At 36.2% G+C, this 24792-nt stretch overlaps 3 protein-coding genes across 7 annotated transcripts; 2 read left to right on the top strand and 1 right to left on the bottom strand.

Annotated features, from left to right (window-relative positions):
* On the top strand, positions 4251 to 7877 carry LOC109226573. The gene is made up of 2 exons (XM_019391374.1): positions 4251 to 4773; positions 7137 to 7877. The coding sequence occupies exons 1-2, from the start codon at positions 4439 to 4441 to the stop codon at positions 7603 to 7605; spliced, it is 804 nt and encodes a 267-aa protein (XP_019246919.1). The 5' UTR covers positions 4251 to 4438; the 3' UTR covers positions 7606 to 7877.
* Positions 8620 to 17475, top strand: LOC109226571. Of its 5 annotated transcripts, XM_019391369.1 has the most exons (6): positions 8620 to 8768; positions 11542 to 11661; positions 14693 to 14858; positions 16076 to 16228; positions 16328 to 16503; positions 16851 to 17475. In XM_019391369.1, the coding sequence occupies exons 3-6, from the start codon at positions 14718 to 14720 to the stop codon at positions 16939 to 16941; spliced, it is 561 nt and encodes a 186-aa protein (XP_019246914.1). In that variant the 5' UTR covers positions 8620 to 8768; positions 11542 to 11661; positions 14693 to 14717; the 3' UTR covers positions 16942 to 17475. The 5 variants fall into 5 exon arrangements, with proteins under 5 accessions (XP_019246914.1, XP_019246915.1, XP_019246917.1 ...); XM_019391370.1 differs by lacking the exon at positions 11542 to 11661; XM_019391372.1 differs by lacking the exon at positions 11542 to 11661 and having other exon boundaries at positions 14678 to 14858.
* Positions 11621 to 13020, bottom strand: LOC109227614. The gene is made up of 2 exons (XM_019392813.1): positions 12807 to 13020; positions 11621 to 12606 (listed from the first exon to the last, which is right to left on the bottom strand). The coding sequence occupies exons 1-2, from the start codon at positions 13018 to 13020 to the stop codon at positions 11621 to 11623; spliced, it is 1200 nt and encodes a 399-aa protein (XP_019248358.1).

The raw sequence follows: 24792 nt of genomic DNA, 5'->3' as shown, positions 1-24792 counted from the left end.
ACATTATATAGAAACCATCAATTACACAAGGAAGAGTCACAACAAAATCAAAATAAGCACAACTAAGGACTCACGGTCATGCTAGACACCAGTGTATAGATACTCGTCACCATGCCTATACACCGTACTCAACAATTAGCAATTAGCAAACAATACTCTAATCCTATTCCCTCAAGCCAAAGTTAGATCAAACACTTACCTCGAATGCTCCAAACTCAACTTAAGCCTCTAGTATAGCTTTACCCCTCTAATTCGGCTCCAACACAGTCAAATCTACGAAATAGTGACTTTACAATATTAATAATAGCTAAACAAACTAAACCTAAATATGAATTTCTAAGCTTTCTTCCCAAAAATTCCAAAATCGACTCCGGGCCCACATGGTCCAAACATGAGGCTCGGACCAAAACCCAATCACCCATAACCCCACGAGTCCAAATATATAATTTGTTTTAAGATTCGACCCCAAATTGAGGTTGAATCACCCAAAATTCTCAAAACCCTAACTCTACCCAAAACCCTAATTTCTACTTTGATTTCATGATTTAGGCTTAGAAACCTTCTAATTAATGAAGGAAAAGTGAAGGAAATGAGTGGGAAATTACTTACCCAAGTGGTCTTGAAGAATGGGGGCTTCAATGGAATCCTAAAACTTGGGAGAGAAGAGAGCTCGTGAGTATTTTTGAGAAAAACCCGTAACTATTCTGTTTCTGGACTTAAATTATAACTGGGCGATTTTTACTCTATGCGTTCGCGACACTGGGTCGCGTTCGCGACGAAGGGGAAGCTGGGTGCATCGCGTTCGTGATTAGGGAAATGCGAACGCGTAGAGTTAATTACTGGGGCCTGAAATTTGTTTTACGCGAACGCGTTGAAGTCACGCGAATGCGGTGAAGGAAAATGAAATGATGTGCGTTCGCGAATGCTTAATGCGAACGCGAAGAGGAAGGTTTCCCCTAGGGTCAACTAGTGCTATGCGAACGCGAGGACTGTATCGCGATCGCGATGAAGGAAGTCACAAAGCAGTGCGAACGCGAGCCAAAGGCCGCGATCGCAAAGAGCAAAGGTCTGTGCAAAAATTGCAGCAAAAAAAATCTGATCCTTTTTCCTAAGTTTAAAATACCCCGAACCACCTCCGAATCACTCCCGAGCCCTCGGGGCTCCTAACCAATCACACACACTAACTCAACAACATCCTACGAACTTAACCGAGCGATCAAATCGCTAAAATAACATCATAAACGAGGAATCAAACCTCAAAATCATCACTTTTCATTCTAACTTCATAAACTTCAAATTTTAGATATTTAGGTCCGAAACACGTCAAATGACGTCCGATTTCGACCAAACTTTACAGAAAGCGCTTAAACCATATATAAGACTTGTACCGGGCGTCGGAACTAAAATACGATCCCGATACCACAGTCTTTTAATAAATTTTCATTTTCATTTTCCTTAATAATTTCAGAAAAACAATTTCACAGAAAAATCCTTTTCTCGGGCTCTAGACCTCGGATTTCGACTCCGGGCACATGCCCGAGTCCCATATTTTTCTACGGACCCTCCGGGACCGTCGAATCATGGGTCCGTGTCCGTTTACCAAAAATGTTGACCGAGGTCAACTTTAAATCATTTTAAAGCCACATTTTGAAATTTTTCACAGAATTTAACATATAATCTTTCCGGCTACGCGCCGGACTGCGCACGCAAATCGAGACAAGTAAAAATAAGATTTTCAAGGCCTCGAAAGCACGAGATAAAATAGAAAACAGGTGATGACCCTTTGGGTTGTCACAAGTTAATATTTTAAGTGTTTGTACAATTCGTGTTGGATATGAAAGTATAAACTAAAAAGTCGATCTTAGAATATACTAGTACAAAATGATTTCTCACTTGTTACTCAAAGGAATATGCTTCGTTTTATCCACTTTATTCCATGTTCCTAGAATATACTAGTACTACCTAAGCAAATAGAATTTCCTTTTGAGTTAGAGTTTTATATAAATAACCTAAAGTATAAAGAATTTTCCTTAGGGAACTATGTTTGGTGTTGTCCCCTCTATTCGAAATTCCAAGCATATACTATCTAACATAATATATTTTCTTTGGGGATAATTTTACATAAATACAATTCATACACCTGACTTGCAACATAATAGCTTAGATACCACTTTGCAAATCTATAGCCCAAAAATAATAGGCTAATTCCTGAAAGACAAGCTTATTTCACACAATCAACTACGGTTATTGCTCCCTCTTTATGCAACCAGTTGTTTTCATTCTCTTGATTTCCTTTGATTATTAAGCATTTGATAAAAAATGCAAATCAGCCACAACACAACTCAAAAATCCTGAATAATACATATTATCTGAAGGTAAGAAATTCAAACACTTTTATGTGCAATTGCTGAAGCAATCCAACAGGATAGAAGAAAAATAAAAACTTGGTAAATAAATTGTAGAATCCCTCCAACGCGTACAAAATCTTTTTCATACAGCACATACACGAAAAAGAAGAAGAGAAGGAAGTGTCAAACTTCCGTAGAGGCCTCTTACACACTGACAATGTATATACATCTTATAAACTGAAAAAATATATAATTATACAACATTATACACAATTATACACAATTATACAATATTGTATAAGTGTATATAAACACCACTTATACAATATTTCCACTAGAAAACATAGAATGTCCAACACTACACTTACTGTAAATAATGTATTAACTTGTATAAACATGTATAATAGTGTATAAGAGGTGTTTGTATATCCATATACACAATTATACACTATTAGACAGTGTTGATACAAACTGCTACATAGTTATGATTTTTTATCCAAGCCTCGAGTTGTAGTAGAAGGTATTGTATGATTCAACTCGTCAATAGGTTAACAATTTTGCGCCAACGATTCGGAATTCAACGCTAGATACACCCAATTTCAGATTCGAGACTTCAAGGTCATAATAATAATGACTAAAACTTCAAACTTCAAAATCTTTCCAAAATTAGTGGTTATTTTTTGGTGCAAATCAAGTTTGAGAGCTATTTATTTTCAGATCTGTGTGTATTTTCATTTTTCTTTCAAAAATCTTCAATATTCTTCTGCTTTCCACCATGGACGACGGAGTAGGAGCCCGAGCCTCCTTCGAGCCATTGATGGTAGAACTGCGTAGGGGGTAGGGGAGGGGGTATAGCGGGGGCTAGGTTAAGAGAGGATGATGGATCTATGTGGGTGAGAAAGAAAGAAGCGAGAGGCGGTGAGAGAGAATTTGGTGTGCTGGGAATGAAGAAAGAAGAAAATAATAAAAACCCTAAAAGTGTGTCTTTAATAATGGGCTAAAGGCTGAAAAGTTTCTTTCAAGTTATGTACAACATGGACTAAATAGGGTAATAGCTTCAAATTTGGGCCATTTTCGATTGGCCTGTTTGGCCAAGTGACAAGGGCCGTAATTCTTTCTTTTCTTTGTATATCAAAATTGTAAGAAATAAAATGATCCGTGCATCATATGTTTACATCAATTCAATAAACATATAATATGTGCTTTTTTTATACATTATTATTACTAAATTATAGAGTAGCTAATTAATACTTAGTCTCATCTCAAATTCTCACTTATTTGAAGGGAATCTGTATAGGTTGTTCAAGACAATTAAAAGATACAGAAATAACTTGAACTAAATGAGAAAAGTATAAAAAAATAAGCTTTTAATATAACTAGCCATTAAGGGATCGTTTGGTATATTGATAAGAATAATAAACTCGTGATAAAGTTTAGAATTAACTTTATCTCATGTTTGGTTTGAGATATTAGTTAATTCCGAGATACACTATAGAAGGAGGGATACTAACCCCATGTGATATTCAATCCCACAGAATATACTGGAATATCCCACCATTGTACCAAAAGACCCACCATTGTACCAAAAGACCTCGTTATTATGCTCCTTTGGAAGTATCCACTTGCTCATTAGTCTCATGTGTCAAAATGTGAATTTAAATTAAGTATAGTTTTAGTGTAAAATACTAGGCGTAAATTGCTCTTATTAATAAACAAAATTTTTTGACCATTTGATATATATATTTTTTTTGTATAATTATTTGGTATTCGATATACTAGTTTAGATTTTAGACATTGAATGTAATTTATTAAGAAGAAAAATATTCTCGATAAAAAAATATTCATATTCGGAGTTCGAAATTTTCTAGTTTCTACTTTCTACATTAAAAATTAAAAAAAGAAGATAAGTTTGTTTAATTTATCCAATTTGCAATATTTAATTACACAATTTGTCATAAGTGCTTCATCTTCCTCATTTATTCCGTTCCCCCCATCTCATTTCTATTCATTTTCCTTTCTAATACATACTTATAACCGTATAAACCAATACACATATAATTTCTGTATCTATATTCACTACGACTGTAGCTATGTCGATTGCATTAGAGAGGAATGACATGGCTGATAATCGGTTTAAACGGCCGGGATTCGTCAATGGAATGGCGTGTTTTCCGATTTATAAGTCGCCGGAATTTGGCGCCGGAGATCGGTGTGCCCTGGCGAAGCAGGAGGATGAAGAGGAGGATGATCGGACTACTTCATCGTCGTCGTCTTCTTCAATTGGGAGAAATAGTGATGAGTCGCCGGCCGGAAGGTCGTTATCGGACGGCGGCGACGGTGATGGTGACGGTGAGGAAGTTCTGAGTGCATTTAAGCCTGGAGGTTTGGATAATTTGGAGGCCTTGGAAGAGGTTTTGCCGATAAAGTACGTAGCTTTAATTCAGTTTTCAGTCAATTTACGACTATTTAATTTCGGCTTTTCATGTGTTTAAATTTGGTATATTACATACTTCCTCAATTTATATGACACTGTTTAATTTGGCACAAAGTTTAAGAATTTATTTCTTGAAACTTGTAGTCTAAAACAAGCAATAATATTTTTATGGAATCTAGTACTCAAATGATCACTCAATTATCCCAAATTATTTGCTAAAGTCACTTTTCTCTCGTTTGTAACAACAAAGTCACTTAAGTACGCATATAACACTCAGAAGGTCACTCAACTAGATTTTTCAAATTTTTGATTGTCAAATACCTATTTTACCCTCTAAATTATCAATTTTTTTAACTTTTTAAGTGTTATAATTTTTTTCTCTTTTTAATCTGCATTGTAGACTTACCTATAGAATAATTATATTTTATTCATAAAATAAAAAATAAAAAATTAGTTTTCGGCTCATATAATGACGGAATAATAATATAATTGTGCATATATAATGTATATTATAAAAATACATTTATTTAAATTATTATTTTTATATTACGTGCATGGAATATATATTTTACGACCTTTATTTTCTTTCATTCTCAATTGTGTAACTAAATTTTTGAATTTTAATTGTTAATACAAAAATTATTATTACGAAAAGATTATTCTACTTAATTTTTTGACTATGCTCATTTTGTTATTCCAGCATTATATATGCTTAAATACTTTTTATTTTTTTAATTTATAAATAAAATTCATTTATTTTATAGGTAAGTCCATAATATAAATTAAAAAGGGAAAAATTATAATATCAAAAAGTTTTAAAAAAATAAAATGAAGATAAATGTTTATAATTTAGAGGGTAAAATAGGTATTTGGCAACCCAAAATTTTGAAAATCTAGTTGAGTGACCTTCTGAGTGCTATAAGTATAGTTAAGTGACTTTGTTGTTACAAACGAAAGAAATGTGACTTTAGTAGATAATTTAGGATAGTTAGTGACCATTTGAGTAATAGACTCCATTTTTGTGGCTTTAAATCATTTCTCTCACCGGTTAAAACAAAAAGTTAAAAGTTAAATTATTTTTGAATATAGTACTATGTCTTTTTGTTTGGAGCAGGCTAATAAGAAAAGTGTACCGCATAAAATGAAAGAAAGGGAGTAAAATCTACATGTATCTGATGTTACTAAACAAATAGATGCATGGTGACTATCATTTTAAGCTTTTCATCACTTAATCATGGTTAATTAATACCTAAATTGTGTCTCGTGCTCATAGAGTTAAAAAGAAAAAAGTTGGTTTGGTGCAACGGATAAGTTCTTTTTTCTTCTTCTTGAAACTTTGGTTTTGCTGCTTAATCCGGTGTAACGGGATAATAAACATAAATGGAAAAAAATAGATAAATTAGGTTGGGCTTGTTGTAGTTCTGGCAAGTGAGTTACATCACTAGGCTTCTTTATGGTTAAGGATATGATACTGCACCTGCTCTATCCTGAGGTGTGGTTTTATTTATTTTTTTGAGCTATTGGTTTAACTTGAGCAGTAAAAGAGAATTTCTAAGTTTACGCCTTTAGAATGTCAGTTGGATTATATGTCTGGTACCCTTAATCTTGTATCGCGTGCGTGGTATACACCTTGTACTTAGAAGAGTTAATTGTGGAGCTAGAACAAGCTTAAACAAAAGCGGCTGCATGATGCTGAACTATGATTGCAGATTGTGTGGTTGTTCAGCTACATGCGATGGAATCTTAACTTATCTTCATATTTCTTCTTGTGTTGTGTGTTACAGTGCTAACATATACTGCATATACTTCAATATGTTAAAGATTTGCCTTATCTGACAATGAAATAGACATTAGATATCAAAATCATTCTTTTCTTTTCATGGATATTAAGGGGCTTATGATTGAAATATTCTTGAGAATCTTGTTTCTCTGTCTTTTTTCTTCTTTGGTTGATGGTCCATCCCATCATCGGTGCATGAAGATCACGATATGGATCAAAGGGCCTGTTAGTATTTCTTGGGACCACTATCTTCCTTACCGAAAGGGAATGAGCCTTTGTTATCCTGAAATGCTCTTTTGAGCTTTTAACTTCGCTTTAGCTTATCCATTAGTGTGTCTTGATTTAACTATGTTAATATTGGAAATAGATGCAGTGCGGATTCATCTAAATTTTAACACACATTGGAGCTTATTTTCTTTAGTCAATATTTTGGTATTGTCTAATCTATTAAAAGATGGTTTTTGAGGAGGAAAAAGAAAGAGTGGGAGTGGAATAAATAGGAAAAGATTTTGCTGTTTATCTGGTCATCTTGTTACCCTGGATGCACTAACATTGCTTGTCTGCTATGTTTCAGGAGAAGCATATCACAGTTTTATGCTGGCAAATCGAAGTCTTTTACCAGTCTAGCAGAGGCTGCATCATGTTCCTCCCTTAAAGATATTGTAAAGCAGGATGATGCATACACGAAGAAACGCAAGAACCTGCTCGCTCACAATTATTTCTTCGACAAGAATTGCGATCACTTCCCCAGAAGTAGTGCTGTTGGGAGGATGTATAAGAGAGCAACCAACTCTAGAAGCTCATTTGCTCTTGCTGCAACTGCGAGCTGCTCTGAGAGCAATAACAATTCCAAGTCATTGAACTCAAGCCCATCATCCCCTTGTCTCTCGCTTCCTCCTCTGCCTCCACAATCGAGAAGATATAGCAATGAGGTATCATTACCCCATTCGGAACAGAAGTTCAGTGCATGGAGGTCGTTTTCCTTATCTGATCTGCGAGGTGCTGCTGCTGCAATTCCCAACATAACTGGCATAAAAGAATAGAGAAGATAATTGAACTTGGTCTTTGTTTTGGCGTCACCGTATGAGCCCAAATACAAATAGGTTTACATGGAGGTTGGCTTAGTTTTGTAAGGTGTTTTAGGCTTTGTCTTGCACTTTTGCCTTCTGTAATCATTCTTTTAGGCATATTAAATCAGGCATCTTAAGAAGGTAATTACTTCTGTACACTTTTAACATTTGGGTTTTCCCAGCTTCATATTGTATATTTCAGTGCATTTTCAGTTTCAATCTAGAAATTTGCTTGTAGATGTTCTTCAAGTTACTTATCACCTTGCTAAGTATGAAAAACTATGCAGGCTTGATTCTGGATAGGACCTCCTCCCCTCTTAAATAAGATTATATTAAAAACATTCATCATACACTAACTATTTTGCTATTTGATTTTTTCCTTATTTTTTATATTTGTATTTGTAGTTACTTTTATCCTCTGGATAAATGATGTACTTTTACATATGCCCTATATATATATATATATATATATATTTTTTTTTGAACTGCTATTTCATACCCTAAAATATTATGACATGAGTTAAAGAAAAACATGTGGAGCTAGGTGTTACAAATTTAAAGAAATCTTATGTATTTACACAATGTTTTTTTATACATCTTGTAATTAATTACATGATAAATGTATTAAGTGATCTTCTCTCACATGTTAAACTAAGGGTCGTTTGGTGCGATAAATATGGGATAAAGATTTAGTATCTCTTTATTACTTGTTTGGTTACTAATCCTGGTATAAGTTATTCTAGAATTAAAAATAGCATCGGGATAATTTATACCTACCAAACGGTGGAATAGTAATCTCTGAATAAATAACCCGAGATAAAGACAATAATATAACATACCAAACAATCAAACTAATCTCAATATAACTAATTGCCGTATAACTAGTGTTCAAATCAAACAAGCCCTAACTTGTGTAATAAATCTCCACATTGACAAAATAACCCCCTTTCCTAATTTATTCATTTTCTCCTAATAGATTAACACTATTGTCAATGGAGCCAAAACAAGAAGCTTCTCTATATCTCTTCAGTCTTTTCCTGTTCTCACTTCTCCGTCCAATAGCAAAGGAATATCCACCGAATCTGTTCACTAAATTTACACTGATTCAAACCCAGTTCAGTTATAGTATCCTCAAGGTATGAACTTGCTGCATTACGAGCTATTCCGTTACCCCCCCCCCCCCCTTTCTGAGGGACCCAGCTCCCTTATGTCTGCATATCTTCCTCCAAGCATCAAGATTTGATGAATCAGTATATGAAGAAATAATTGTTATGTGTGAAGATTGATTTTGAGGTAGTTTTGGCAGTTGGCATTAGGAGTGTTTATAATTCGGTTTGGATAGGTTTTTCCTTAAAAGAAACCAAACCAAGTAACTCGGTTTTTCAAATATTTAAACCAAACCAAACCAATTAAGTCGGTTTTTTCTCGATTCGGTTTATGTTGGGATTTGTCGGTTTTTCGGTTTTTTCCGGTTATTTGTTGGTTTTTTCTTAAATATAAGACATACACTACCAAACTCATATTCCGGCAACCACATTTTCAACCTAACACTATCAAATCAATTTCCCTTTGAGAAATCTATTATTTACCAAGATATATTGATGATAATTGAATCAAATAGTGATGAATAATTTAAGGACTCAACTAAAAATATGTTATTTTTAACACGAAATGGATTCTTACACTTAACAAAAGAAAACTACCAATAAAACTAGAATGTAAAGGTAAAGAACTATACTAAAAGTGCAAACTATTAACATTTACCATTAAATTTTTGAAACTTTGTATAAAAATATACATACATATAATAAATTTGAAATAGCTTTTTTTTTGGTCAAATGAATAAAATTTTATTTAACCAAGTATAATATGTACATCCACTAGTTCATTCTAGACTCTAGAACTAGTCCTAATCTTTGTAACTTTCAGAACATTCCTCCTCTTCTCTAGTTTCTATTACAATATAGACCTATACTAGATTTGGGTATGAGTTTAATCTATCTAGTAGCTTTTTCCAACTGCTTCTATGTTGTCCTTTTCTATGCAGTTGAATGACAATCTCTCTCAATCTTAGAGTACGATCTCTTTGTTGTTCTTGAAATCTTCTAGCATTCCGTTCACTCCAAACATGGTAAACAGTCGAAGCTAGTAACCATCCTAGGATCTCTGCTTGGGCTTTGCTTTTGCATCTTTTGGTCGTTAGCCTCTCAACTTCCTCCTCCCAGCTTCCCACTTGACATCACTCCCCTGTCCAGTGTAGAAAGGAGCTCCATAACTGCCTTGAGTATTCACATTCGAAAAACAGATGTGCGTGTGTTTCTTCAGCATCAGACATACATAGAACACAGTTCCTAGGAACTTGAATTCCCCATTTAGACAATCTGTCAACTGTAGAGAGTCTCTTCTGAAGTGCAAGCCACAGTACAAACTGATACTTTGGTACAGAACATGGTTCCATAGTGAGGGCTCTCCACATGACTTTAGGATATTGAGGGATTAGATGCATATATGCCTTCTTGATTATGAACTTACCAGCAAGAGTGAATTGTTGCAGCTCTGTGTAAGGATCATCATTCCCATACCATTTTCTTGCATCAAATATTTTCCTAACAAGCCAGCATGCTTGTTTAGGTGTTTCCATCTTGCTGATATCCCTTCTTTTTATGTAAAAACTATGAATCCATTGAACCTACAGAGTGTCTTTCTTAGCTGTGATAGCCCAAAGCAGCTTGGATATAGCTGCTTTGTTCCATGTCTGGAACTCAATGATGTTCAAACCCCCTGCTGATTTTGGCATACACAGTCTCTCCCAAGCCACTAATGCTCTTCGTGATGTGGCACCTTGGCCGGTCCACAAGAAAGTTCTACAAGCACTCGTTATTAGCTGCATCACCTTCTTTGGAATCAAAAATACTTGTGCCCAATATGTTTGTATCTCGAACAGAACACTCTTGATCAGCTGCACTCTGCCACTATATGAAAGAAATTTGGTGGTCCAGCATATGATCCTGGCAATCATTCTCTCCACCAGCGGCATGCATTGTTGAACTGTTATTTTCTTGGATGATAGGGGAACACCAAGGTACTTGAATGGTATCTCTCCAAGTGCAAAATGCATTTCAGAAAGGATTTGGTCCTTCAGTTGTTGAGCCACCCCTGTTATGTACAAGGAGCTTTTCTCCATATTTGCTTTGAGGCCTGAAACTGTTGAGAAGTGCTCAAATGCCTTAATCATCAGTTGAATACACATTTTTATTTTTTGAGAAGGTCAGTTGAATACACATTTGGTCAGCCCTGCAGCACATTATTAAGTCATCTGCAAAACAAATATGGGTTAGTTTCATTTTCCTGTACTTTGGGTGGTGGTTGAAGTTGGGGTTGTAGTTTAGCTGTTTCAGAGATCTTTTCAGGTACTCCATTGTCAACACAAATAGAAGTGGTGACATAGGATCTCCTTGCCGTAGTCCTTTTCTTGCTTGGAATTTAGGGGTGAGCCCTCCATTGAAAATGATAGAGTAACCTATAGTCGAGACACACTCCATGATGATATTTACAAACTTCACTGGCATTCCAAACTCCAACAAAACCATTCTCAGAAAATCCCACTCAACAGTGTCATATGCTTTCCTAATGTCTATTTTCACTAGACATCTGGGGGACATTCCTTTTCTGTTATAACATTTGATTAGTTCATGGGCCACAATGACATTATCCAAGATATTCCTTCCTTCAATAAAAACTGATTGTGATGGCCCCACAATTTTGTCCACTACTAGTTTAAGTCTGGAAGTGATCACCTTGGCTATTATACAAAGTTGTACAGCATGCAATAGGCCTGAACTCCTTGACATATGTAGGGTTTGGAACTTTTGGTACTAAGGTAATGGTAGTACAGTTTATCTCCTTCAGGATTTTTCCTGTCTCAAAGAATTGGAGGAATGCTGCAGTAACATCTTCTCCAATTGTGTCCCAATTAGCTTTGAAGAATTCAACAGGGAATCCATCTCCCCCCCGGGGCTTTGTCAGCTGGTAAGTCCTTTAGAGCCTGCACTATTTCCTCTTGCATCACTGGTTTAATCAGACCCTGCTGATCCTCCCTATTTAGGCAATACCCATCCTTTGCAATGTTGCTATTTAGACAAGGCAGTTCTGAGGCCTTAGTACCCAATAAATCTTGGAAAAATTTGATGAACTCTTGCTGGATTTGGCCAGGATCAGTCAACATTATTCCTTGATCATTACAAATTGAGGAGATATGATTCCTTGCTTGTCTAGTCTTCATTTGTGCATGGAAATATCTTGTATTTGAATACCCTTTTGCTAACCATATAGCCCTTGACTTTTGTCGCAGTACCTCCTCATGGATGTTAGACCATTTTTCTAGCTCAAGTATCAAAGCTCTCTCCTCTTGTATCAAGTTGGAGTTGTACAGATCTGAATTCAACATTTGCTGAGTGTCCTGTATTCTTCCTCGAATGACCTCAACTCTTTTTTGCAAGTTAGAGACTTCTTTATGGAGATGTTTTGTGTTAAGCTCAATCAGCTTGAGCTTTTTACATATTCCATACATAGCATAACCAGGGATTTTATACTGCCATACAGTTTGGGTCACTTCCTTGAAAGACTGATTTTGGAGCAGCACATTTAGTAATCTGAATGGCCTTGGGAGTGATTGCCTGATTCTCCCAGTACTAACAATAATTGGGGTATGATCTGAGCACCCTGGGTTGTGGTATACTGTTTCTAGATGACCATAGTTGTCAAACCATTTTGCATTCCCAAAAGCCCAGTCAATGAGGCTATGAATTCTAATTTGCGCATCCCTTTTATTACTCCATGAGAATAGACTTCCTGTTCTTTTCAGCTGCCCAAATCCTATATCTTCAATACAATCCTGAAAGTCTTTAATTTCAGTAGGATGTACTGGAACACCATTCTGCTTGTCATTCACAGAAAGAATAGCATTAAAGTCCCCTAACACAATCCATGGATAAGTTATACTATTATTCAATGTTCTCAATCCTTGCCATAGAACCTTCCTTTCATTTATGGTATTCAAGCCATAAACAAAATTATCTGGCTAGCAAATGGAGACCCCTTATCTTTCACTAAACAATGAACAAAATGTGGCCTGGATATTAATATTTGCACTTCCACTTGTTGAGGTTTCCAACATATCCATATTCTTCCATTTTGGCTTTGAGTGTAATCATTAGCTACTTCCCATTCATTCCCCATTTTCTTCTTGACTTTCTCAGCCTTGTTGGCTTTAACTTTAGTCTCAAGACAACCTATTAGAACTACCTTATTTGTAAACAGAAAGTTCTTGAGCTCTTTCTGCTTAAAGGGCTTATTAAGCCCCCTTATATTCCATGAACAGAAGATCATGGAGGTAACCTCCTTGGAGGGCTATGGTCCTTTGTCACTTTTGGAGTGACTATCACTGGTTGAATTCTCAGGGCACTGAACTGGTTCTGCCTTAATAACCTTTCAATCTTTTCACTGTCTTCATAAATCTGACCCTGTCCCTCCTCTTGGATAGTAGCCAATTTTTTCTTTCCCCTGCTCTTAGCCTGTTGCACTTGAAATTCCATCTCCTCCGACTGTTCTGTTTCATTGTGTGTAGCTGTTGGTACTTCTGCCTTCTTTGTTACATTTGGTTCAACTTGTTGCTTATCAGCTGAGTCTGTTTTATTAGGTTCCTGAATTACCTTCACTCTCCAATCCATCTTCTGCTTCCTTTTGGGCAGTTGCTGCTTCCCTTTATCAACTATTGTTGCCTTCTTGCAGTCACCACTATGATGCCCTATACTCAAGCAACTGTGACAATATAAAGGTCTCCATTCGTATTCAATAGACTGTAATCTGCTCTTGCCTCCTGGTAGTTCAATTGGTATCTCCTCTGGCAGTGCGAGTGAGATATCTATCTCAATAAGTATGTGTGCGTTGTACACTCTTTCTCCTTTGGCTGTAAGTTTATCCGTGCAGATTGGTTTCCCCAAGCAACTCGCAATTCTACCTAGGCTTTTTTGGTGCCCAGTACTCAATAGGTAAGTTAGGGAATGTTACCCACACTGGAATAACTTGAAGAGGTTCCTTGGTCATTTGGAACTCTGGCTCCCATTGTTTGAGAACCATAGGTCTATTGTTAAAGGTGTATGGTCCATTTTGCAGCAAGGTTTCCTTCTCTGCCTCAGACATGAATCGGAATATAAAGTAGCCATCGTTATGTAAGAATACCTGAGGAGTTATGACAAAATTCCAGACCCCATACACATATTTCAGCATTTCCTTGAAGGAAGGGTTTCCCCCAATTACATAACCAATTAGTGCTGATTTCCATTTCTGGCATTCTTCTTCGACTTCTGATTGAACCAATTGAACAGTCTTCACCCCGTCTTTCATTATTGGAGGAAAATAGTCAAGTTTCAACCCTAATTGCTGAGATCTGTTACCTTGAACAACTTCCGCCGCCGTAGGTTTATCTGTTCGCACTGCTGTAGAAATAGCTACTCCTATAGTCGGTTTGATTCGGGTTTTTTTTTCGGTTTTTTTTCTGATTAAAACCAAAACCAAACCAAATTTGATCGGTTTTTAAAATTCAAAACCAAAACCAAACCAAACCAAAAAGTATCGGTTTTTTGGTCGGTTTGGTTTGGTTTTCGGTTTGGTTCTGTTTTTCGAGTTTTTATGAACACCCCTAGTTGGCATTTTGCTGTTTGAGTTGATTCTTGGTGATAAAATTTGAAGAAAAACTGTGAATTATTATAGAAAAAATCGGCTTTCATGTGAAGATTTGATTTTGAGGTAGTATGGCCGTTGAACAATTGGTGTTTAAATTGATTCTTGGCAATAAATTTCATGAATAAGTTTGAATTATATATAAAAATCATTTTATGTGTAAAAAAATTGATTTTGAGGTTTTTAGTCGTTGACCCATTTGCAATTTTTATTGATTCTGGTATTAAATTTGATGAACAAGTATGAATTAATACATATAAAGAAATCATTTTTGTGTAAAGACTTGATTTTGAGGTGTTTTTAGTTGTCATATTTGCAGTTTGAATTGATTCTTGGGTCTGAAAATGGAGGGAGGTAGTCCGAGTCGGAGTGGCGAAGAACCCACATCATGGGATGAGCTTTACAATGTCAATCTGATGCCTTCAGAGATTTTTCTTAAGTTCAGAAAAGAAATTGAGAGCTATCGAGTTGGTGTTAACTTGGAGGTACTAATTTCTCACTGACCATCTATATTGTTTGTGTTTATTTTAATCAATGAAATGCGTCTTAGTCCCAAACAAGTTGGGGTCGATTATATGAATATAGTGCTTCCTTGATGCTTTCGTTGTTATTAGCGTAATGGGACTATCATATTACAAAGTTCCAATACGTTTTAGATTACTTCAAATAACTTCCGGCAATTACTCATTAGTAAAAGTTAATACAAGTGGGGACCCTCCTTTTCTTGAATGGAAACGGAAACAGAGGAAGCAGATAGCTAGTTGTTTAGATTTTATCGTATATTCCTGTTGTTACTATTTGGTACTACTTATTCTTTTCTCCTTTCTCTTCTCTCTTCCTTTTCCTGCTTTTCCCCCTCCTTTCTTCTTCTCCCTCTTCTTCTTCTCCCTCTTTATCTTGTTCTTCTTCGTCTCACCTCCTCTGAGCCGAGGGTCTATTGGAAACAACCTCTCTATCTTCACTAGGTAGAGGTAAGATTTGCGTACACACTACCCTCCCCAAACCTCCACCTATGGGAATATATTGAGTTTGTTGTTGTTGTTGTTGTTGTATTGATCACTTGGCCATTGAGGGGCTGCTTGAACATTTTTTTAAACAATATCCAGTGAAAGCTGGAACTTATACTGCAAAAGACCCCAGCATTGTGTTAGATTTGATCTTCATATCCTTGACTACTATCTCAACAATTGACCTTAGTTTAAAAATTATTATTTCTGTCATTCTCATGGCAAACATTCCCTATTTGCTGATGTTAAAATTGAACTGACAAGGAGCCTTGGCGTAACTGGTAAAGTTGTTGCCGTGTGACCAATAGGTCACGGGTTCGAGCCGTGGAAACAATCTCTTGCAGAAATGCAGGGTAAGGCCGTCCGGCCCTTCCCCGTACCCCGCTCATAGCGGGAGCTTAGTGCACCGGGCTGCCCTTTTTAAAAAAAAAATTGAACTGACAATTTTCTCATAATATGTTGGAAGATGGGTACTGAGTGATACCTGATCTAATTTATGCTAGTTCTTTCCTCGGGATAAATCTTAATGCGCGATACTGAAACCTAAATTGTACAAGCATCATGCCATTTTACTGCATTAACATCATAGTTGCTGCTGAAATCATCTGAAGGATATTGAGTAGCATTATAACGTTGTGTCGTCTATTTGGGTATTTGTGGTTTTAACTAGTTTTTTTATGCTACCTCTTGACCAGTTTTACAATGCCCCATACAATGAGTATCTGGCTAAGCTGGTTTTAAAGCCTTTAGCCCCTGATCGGAGATGGAAATTCATATACGAGCCTTTGCATCATGAAGTGCGTCTTCTTTCCAAGAAAATCCCAGTGACAAAATTTCTGAATCTTCAGGTTTGAACTTACTCGCGTTACTTCCTTTACACTGTACTGTTTCCTACTTCAGCCCTTATCATCATAAATGTTATAGGTTAACCATTTGAACCTATACAGGTTGGAGTAGGCCATAGCTTTCAGTTGCATGCAACTGGTTGGAAATGGAAGCTCACTACTTGTTTCGGCGGAGATGGTGTTTCCAGCATCCGGAATAAAACATCACTCGGATTATGTCCTGGTGTGGATTTCCGTTTTGGATGGAAAGCAGATTATGTTCTTCCAGAAGTTACTGGGCAAGTTTTCTCATCCTCATTTGTCGTTCACTTTGTAGGAAATCACTTGAAGGGGAGCCTTGGCGTAACTGGTAAAGTTGATGTCATGTGACCAAGGGGTCACGGGTTCGAGCCGTGGAGACAGCCTCGTGCAGAAATGCATGGTAAGGCTGCGTACAATAGACCCTTGTGGTCCGGCTTTCCCCGGACCCCGCGCACAGCGGGAGCTTAGTGCACCTGGCTGCCCTTTTTGTAGGAAATCACTAGGGTTCTTACCCCCTGACAATAAGGTGCTTTAAGAATTAAAACTGACTAAAACTTGACAGTGCGTTTATCAAATATGAATGAATTGTGGAATCCATTTGCAGGGCTTTAGGCACTGGTGAACCGTTGTTCAATATGAATTCTGGACGATTACAAGCGTCACTAGATAGAGTGGAGGCAATCTTTAGCCAATAAACACAATCTTCTAACCCTGTTGAATTTGGACATCGCTCAATCTCCCTTCTGTACCTTCAAATCATTCTTCTTTGATCGTTGATTTATCTGCGCACTATGATATGGGGATTGGACTATGGAGCTGACTGATCTTACTTTGCGTGTAAACTCTCCATTTGCCGAGGAAATCATGAATCACCTTGAGATCTCATTTATGGACATATAGGGACCTCAAGGGACTTCATCGTTCATCAACCAAGTGGGAAGTTATTTTCTTTTTGGTTAACCTCTCATGTTAAGTCATCAAAATTTTCCATCTTAATTTTGTTTTTCTAACTATCATGCTACAATTATGTTCTTTCCTTGTAAGCAATACATTTCTGATATCATTTCTTGCTTTGTATTTTTTTGGGAGATGGGGGCTGGAAGTTGAAGGGAGAAGAGCTAAACACAAATGTGTTCTGGATTGTGACACACTGTTGAATGTCCTATTAAGAGTTGGCAAGGGGAAGAGTCTCCTTTTTACACTGAGAATCCTTTAATTGTTTGTTTCAACTTGTTTGATCATCTCATCATTTTTGTCATAAATCACATCATTATTACTGCCCTCTTTGTATGATCGGCAAGTCCCTGTCGATCATACAATGCGAAAATGACATTGTATGGCCGCTCTCAAAATAATAGCCGAAAAATGTATATATATATATACAAATTTTATACACTTTTTCGGCTACCGAATGTAAATAGTTTCTGGTGCGAGCTAAAAGTGATAATACCCCTCATACAATTGGGTGCTTATAGCCTTATTTTGCCAAGCCTTTTTTGGCCAAAAGTGCTTTTCCCCTCAAAGTTAAGTGTTTTGACCGAGCTTTTAGTAGGTGTTGTGGACATAAAAATTTTGATTTTTTTTAAAAAAGTAGCATTTGGAGTTAAGTTGAAAATGATATTTGAAATTTGAAATTACGTTCGGACATTTTACTTGGAAAAATGTTATAGTTTTGTGAGTGAGGGAAAAAGATTTTCTGAAAAACTTGAAATAGTGGTCAAAACTACTTTTTGGTTTTTGACAAAATCATTTTAAAAAACTCCAAAAACTTACAAATTTTCATGGACTAACATATTTTTGAAAAAAAAAAATCCGAAAACAGAATTTTTAAATGAAAAAACGGGTCCTTAGAAGGAAAAAAAATGCTTTTAAGAAACTGAAAAATATAGCTTCTCCCAAAAAAAGTAATTTTTTGAAATTTTTTTTTGAAAAAATACATTTAAAAGAACTTCTTAAAAGCTTAATTAGACATTAATTACCGTTCAAAAGTGTTGTACAAATTGATTAGCCAAACACAATTTACTTCTCATCAAAAGTAGTTGATTTTAAAAGGGAAAACTACCATATACCTACCCATTCAAAAGTAATTACCCGTAACTACCTATCTTAAAAGTAATTAAATTAAATACCTATTCTAGTAGAACTAATTACCCGCTCATTCAATTCTTGCGATGGACATATCCAGTTTAAGTAACAAAAGTGTGAATCCTAAAAAGAAGCCAAAGAATAGTTAGCTTTTTTCAACAGTGGGTAGTGTTGTTAGTATTGTACCTTTTTTTGCTATCATCACCTTTTTTTTTTAATTTGTGCTCCATAATTTATTTTATCTTCTAAAAGTAAAAAAAAAATGTACTATATAACAAAAATTTGAATTTTCATGTGTGTTGAAGTGTTTGCTGTTGGAATTTATTGGGTATTGTTCTTTGATTATGATATTAATGGTAATTTTCAAATATTTGACAAAAATTCAAATCCACCATTGAAGGAGCTTGAAGCTTGAAACTCATAACTTGGTTTGTTTTAGTTTTTAATTGTTTTGATCCGATCCTATATGAGTTTGTTTGGAAAGTTGATTGGAGGTTGTAACTAATGTTTTAGTCAATTTGGTGAGATTTTGTAGTAGATTTTAGAAATTTGGGTTGAAATATAGTTGAACAAGAGAAGAAGACGAATTTGTATTGTATACTCAAATAGTATACAAATATACCATTTTGGGATACAATTCATTCCAACTATATACCCTATTAGTATAGCTATATACTATATTGGTATCATATGTTAGTTGAATCATTTTTTGGTTGTCTTAGCTGCATTTATTAGTACAATATTTGATTTTCTTTTAATAATAGTAATATAGTACAATATCTTGAAATACTTTATTATATTAATATGTGGTACAGTATTTTTTTATTTTTCTCTTTATGCATGTATGTTATGTAATAGTAGTATAGTCAATAGTTGTCGGGAATTAACCAGTAAAACTGTATACCATGTTGGTATAGTTATATACCATATTGGTATCATATTGTAGTTTGAACATTTTTTTGGTTGTCTTGGCTGCATTTTTAAGTGAATTCAATTCTGAAATTATTTATATGAACGTGATTTACAGTGCTGAAATTTTTTTGTGCTGATGGATATGGATTAGGTAATAGTTTTTATAATTATAGGCAATTGTTGGAACGACCCATACAACTATATACCATGTTCGTATATGGAATGAGCAAGTTGCTTTGCGAATATTTAGCTTGCAATGTGAGCATGTAATTTTCTCATACTTTTATTGTATCCTTTAATGTTTTGGTACAGTAGTATAGTCACAGATAGTTGTAGCAATATTCTAGAGCAATCATATACTCTGTTGGTATACTTGTATACCATATTGGTATCATATGGTACTACAAGTCTTTTTTGCTACTTACATTTTTATTGCATTTTTCAATATTTTATTATCATTTCTATTCTAACTAGTATATATGGAGATTTAGTGGCCGTAGATTATGTTTTCTTGCTCCATCACTGGTTAGTGTTACTGCTAATGGTAGAGTATGTACTGATATTTGTAGGGAAGGAGATCAAGATTTGCATGGCAATCACGTGAAATTAGAAAAGGAACAAGAAATAAAGAAAAAAAATAAAAATAAAAAAAGTAAAGAAGGAGTCAAATTTGAGTGTGAAATAAGTTATGGTAAAAATAACAATAATACAATTTAGGCAAAAGTAAATAAATAAAAGAGAAAAAAGAAAAAAATAGGAAGAAAATGAGAAAAAAGAAAAGGAGAAAAGAAAGAAAAAAAAGGAAAAAAAGAAAAGAATCATAGAAATAAAAAAGAATTGAAGAATAAAGAAAAAAAATTTCCCACAAAAATTACTATTGGGTAGGAAATGTAATTAGTTTATAGGTAGAAAAACAAATGGGTAGACAAGGGTAAATAGTTTTGTTTTTGTGGGTAACTGTGTCAAACTCCCTAAGTTCAAACCAGCCGTGTTATATACAAACAAACCACCAAACTCTAATTATCAACTTATAATAATATTTATATATATGTCCGGCGATATTGGAAGGAAAGCTAAAGGCTTTTACATGTTAATTTTACTAATTAAGTAGATACTCTGGGTCGATCAAATACATCAGGAAAAATGAACCGATAATTAATTTATTCTAACTGCCGAAAAAATACCAGTAGATTATTTACATCATCTAAATTGTTGCTAACAAGTACCAAAGTGCGTGCATGCCAGTTGGTTTCTAGATAATATGAAAATAATTTTCCTAGGTATTTAATTCGTAGTTTGTTGGTAAAAAAAAATTTAATTTGTACGTAGTTTCCATTTTTGTGGCTTCCAGCTCATTATTTTGGATTAGGACACTTCATTTTGACACAGAAAATCGTATATTTGGTGGTTCCGCGCAACTTGTAACGTAGCAAAAGGGAGAGAAACATTATATCTATCTGATGATAGGCTATAATTACGTATTTTAGTCGATTATTACACTTTAATTTACTGTATTTTAGTTGAGTTTGAGCTTTAATCGCTAGTGTTTTGCACTAATGGTGTGTTTTATGCCTTGTAGGAGTGATTCCGAGCTATGTAGATGTTATGAAATGAATGAAGTGATTTGGAGCTTTGAAGCTGAGTAAAAGTACAAGGAATTAAGCCGGGATCGTGTTTGGGGGTCAACGGATGATAGTTAGAGCGAACGAAGACTCGAGTAGGCATATTGCGCACTGTCTAGTAAAATACACATAACGTTTTGCTCAAAACTCCATTTGGGCTCCACAATATATGGTTGGAAAGCTAACTCAAAGGGATACAACTTTCATGTTTTATGTTTTTCAAAATTCTAAGCGTACCAGGGTGAAACATGCGCGTCAATAGCGCGGTCGCGCTCAGGCCGCGCTCGTCAGGCAGAACACTGGGCCACTAGCGCGGCCACGCTAGTCAAACCCGGGAAAAGTGTCCTTTTTCACATTGGAGAAGGTATAATTTGTTAGGGCCCAACCCTACTTGGTATATATACATGGAAAAACGGTATTTTGAGGGGGTTGGACATACTTTTGACACAAAGCTGCCGTGGAGGCCGGAATTCATCGGGTTTCATCTCTTTTTCCACCAAACTTAGTATATTTTATGTTTCTTTGTATGATTTGTTGTTTTGCTACCATGTCTATGTGGAGCTAAGCTTCACGTTCTAGGGTTGTGGTTCTTTCATGATTATTGTTATTCGGATATTGATTTTGATTTCTTAGCTTATCATATTGGTTTATTTATTCAATCCTGCACTTAGTTATTTGATTGCTTGATCACCAATTGAATACTATCCACGAATCTAGAGTTGGACTCGAAAGTGGGAATTCTAGATTGCATATAGGATTGAATAGAGCAAGTTCTTGAACCTGGGCATCGGGGAACAGATTCGCAATTAGGATAGACATACACCTAATTGCCTTGCTTGGTTGAAATACAATAATTATAAATGCGTTCTTGTTGATTCTAACTCCATAGACATATAGGCGTTAGGTTAGCTTGAATAGGCGAGTAAGAACTTGACAGATTCTTATGAGCAATATTTGATATTATTGAGTCAATTGTGGCTAGATACGAGTGGTTTGGAGGCGGATTCTAGGGGAAAGTCCCCGGTAGAGCTTTGAATTGACTGCAGAGTGAGGTAAGTGTTGTGTCTAACCTTGACTTTAGGGAATTACGAACCATCAGACTATGTGCTATGTGATACTCATGTGAGCGGCGTATATGCGAGGTGACGAGTGCTTATACGCCGCCGAATTATCTTTTTCTCTTATTTCCACTTTTCCTTAATTATTTTCTTCCCTGTTTAACTGTTATATGCTCTAAAAGCTTTCCATGCTTAATTTCTACCTGTTAATGAATAGCTTCTCATGTTAATGATGTTAGCTCCTTTCATAGTTTCATGATTCCGTGCTATTTGCTTAAATTAACTTATTTGCACCTTCTAATTGTCAATTACTGGATTGGTCTCGTTATGTAGTATTACTTGTGTAGATTCTTATATTGTACAAGGTTTCCTTTTTGGTTCAGTTTGGTATTTATTGATCATAAAGGTTTTTTTGTGGTTCGAACTTTTGATTTGACTGTGCACATTGACTATTTGGTACTGATATGGTGGGATCGGGCTGCATGCCGCAGCAGGTGTAATAAGGGGGGATTGATACGGTAGAATAAGGGTGAATTCACAGTACAACGGGATCGGGTTATGCGCCGCAACAGGTGGAATAAGGGTGGATTGTACGGTGACATAAGGGTGAATTATGATACTGATATCGTTATATGGCGGGATCGGGTTGTACGCCGCAATATATTTATATATTATTTAATAATGTTGATGTTCTTATGATGAAATAAGGGAGGATTCTGTGTTATCCGGTGAGATCGGATTGCGCGCCGCAACAATCTATGTGTTTCTATTTCCTCGACCTGTGTTGGTTTTCGGTATTGTTATATGAAACTCTAAGGATTGGTAATTCTGAACGACACCGGTTTATTCCTTGCGGTTGTAGCTGCTATTTTCAGCTGACTGTGTTATCTTTAACTGTATTTCCTTTTTCTGCCTTTATTATATACTGCGTACAGATTGTAGTGTAAGTGACCCGCCTTAGCCTCGTCACTACTTCATCGAGGTTAGGCTCGGCACTTACAGAGTACATGGGGTCGTTTTTACTCATACTACACTTTGCACTTCTTGTGCAGATTTTGTAGTCGGTCCCAGCGGCGGCTATTAGCGTGCTAGGATTGATCAGCTTACCGGAGACTTGAGGTATAGCTGCTCAGCGCCCGCAGCTCCTACCGTCCCCTTCTTTGTTTTTATTAAGCTGTGTATTTTCTTCAGACAGCTCTGTACTTATTTTCAGTCCCTTGTATGTATTATTCTAGTAGCTCGTGCACTCGTGACACCGGGCTTAGGGATTTGTAGCAGATGTTTGACAGTTTTAGCTTCCACATTTATACTTTAGATTGTTTCAGTTCTTTCTAATTATTTGATTCAAACTGTCAAATATGGATAAATTGCTCTAACGTTGGCTTGCCTAGCAAGTGAAATGTTAGGAGCCATCACGATCCCGACGGTGAGAATTCCGGGTCGTGACACCAAGCTAGTGGTAGTCCATTATATGAATCTTTTAAATCATTCTGCTATATTCCAATGATTCATCGCCTATGTTACGAAGCTACAAAAAGAAGAAAAAAAGAAAAAAACTGGATTGATAGAAGGAGACGTTAAGGACAAGGAGACCGTAGCTATCAGTGATGCCAGGAGGACTCGATCTTCCGAAGTGCGAATTTTTCTTTGATTTTCTCTGCTTTGCTTCGATTAAACTATGAGACGTGACCCTGCTTGTGGGAGAGAAAATGGTTTCAAGAGGCTTTGGGAACTTTCTCGAACACAAGGTCAGTAACAAAACAAAAGGAATTTATAGTTTCATAACAATGCCTCTCTAGTTTTTGTGGGTGTCAATTGGACCCAATGTCACAACCCGAAATCCCAACCAACCGGGATTATGTGTGAACTAATACTTCTTGCAAGGAAAGCCACACACAATAGAAAAATATGAAGAACTGCAATAAATGACTGATAATGGAATAATAACATAACGTAAAAGTGAGATAAACACAATAAGTCTAAAACCAACATCTAACACGATTATCCAAGTCACAAGTACATAAGCTTCTAGATCTGTCCGACCCTAACCCCGAACCTGGTCGTGATGGCGCCTCTCATGAAGACAAGGCCAGCCAGTTCAACCCAATCCATCTTTTAAAATAGTTAGCCAACACATAATAGTCTAAAACATGATTTACTAACACTGAATAGCGGAAATATCAATAAAAATACGGAAAATCCAACCCGACACAACCCTAACCGGGGTGTCACAAGTCACGAGCACCTATGAACCACAATACAGTCTGCTAAAGTCATAAACTACTACAATTGTTTGGAAAGAACATGAATGATAGAGAGATAGAGACACGGGGCTGCGGACGTCAACAGCTACCTCGTAATCTCCGAAGAAGTCCGCCTGGAACTGGAGGAAATCAACACTCCGGAGCGGAACCAGCTACGCCTGAATCTGCACACAGGGTGCAGGGAGTAAAGTGAGTACTCCAACTCAGTGAGTAACGAATATAAATAATGACTGAAAGTAAGAAAACGCGTAAAGCACAAGATAGTCTATAATGAAGCAGTAAAATCATTTATAATCAGGAAAACCAGTAAGAATTAGGAAAAATGCTCTTTAAACCAGTAAACAGGTAATTGACAGATAATTATGATAAAGTAAACAAATAAAAGTTCGCCCCTCGAGCACAATAACACCACAACCGCCCCTCGGGCAACATCTCACAACAGTAACAGCCCCTCGGGCTCACTCTCACATCACAATGGGTAACCGCGCTCACTGGGGGTGTGCAGACTCCTGGAGGGGCCCCTTACGGCCCAAGCGCAATAACAAGCCATCTCGTGGCATCAAATCTAGGCCCTCGGCCTCATATCAATCAAGCCACTTCGTGGC

This window comes from Nicotiana attenuata, chromosome 6 (genome assembly GCF_001879085.1).
Source record: "Nicotiana attenuata strain UT chromosome 6, NIATTr2, whole genome shotgun sequence".
Taxonomy (NCBI): Eukaryota; Viridiplantae; Streptophyta; class Magnoliopsida; order Solanales; family Solanaceae; genus Nicotiana; species Nicotiana attenuata.
This window is presented reverse-complemented; position numbering and strand designations above follow the sequence as displayed.

Bases quoted from the DNA above. Each gene is read 5' to 3' on its own strand.
- LOC109226573 (XM_019391374.1), top strand. From the start codon at position 4,439: ATGTCGATTGCATTAGAGAGGAATGACATGGCTGATAATCGGTTTAAA. The intron at 4,774-7,136 runs GTACGTAGCTTT...GCTATGTTTCAG, and splicing joins GAAGAGGTTTTGCCGATAAA to GAGAAGCATATCACAGTTTT.
- LOC109226571 (XM_019391370.1), top strand. From the start codon at position 14,718: ATGGAGGGAGGTAGTCCGAGTCGGAGTGGCGAAGAACCCACATCATGG. The intron at 16,229-16,327 runs GTTTGAACTTAC...GAACCTATACAG, and splicing joins CAAAATTTCTGAATCTTCAG to GTTGGAGTAGGCCATAGCTT. The intron at 16,504-16,850 runs GCAAGTTTTCTC...ATCCATTTGCAG, and splicing joins GTTCTTCCAGAAGTTACTGG to GGCTTTAGGCACTGGTGAAC.
- LOC109227614 (XM_019392813.1), bottom strand. From the start codon at position 13,020: ATGATCTTCTGTTCATGGAATATAAGGGGGCTTAATAAGCCCTTTAAG. The intron at 12,607-12,806 runs GTTGGAAACCTC...GGATTGTGTTAG, and splicing joins AAATGGAAGAATATGGATAT to GGGACTTTAATGCTATTCTT.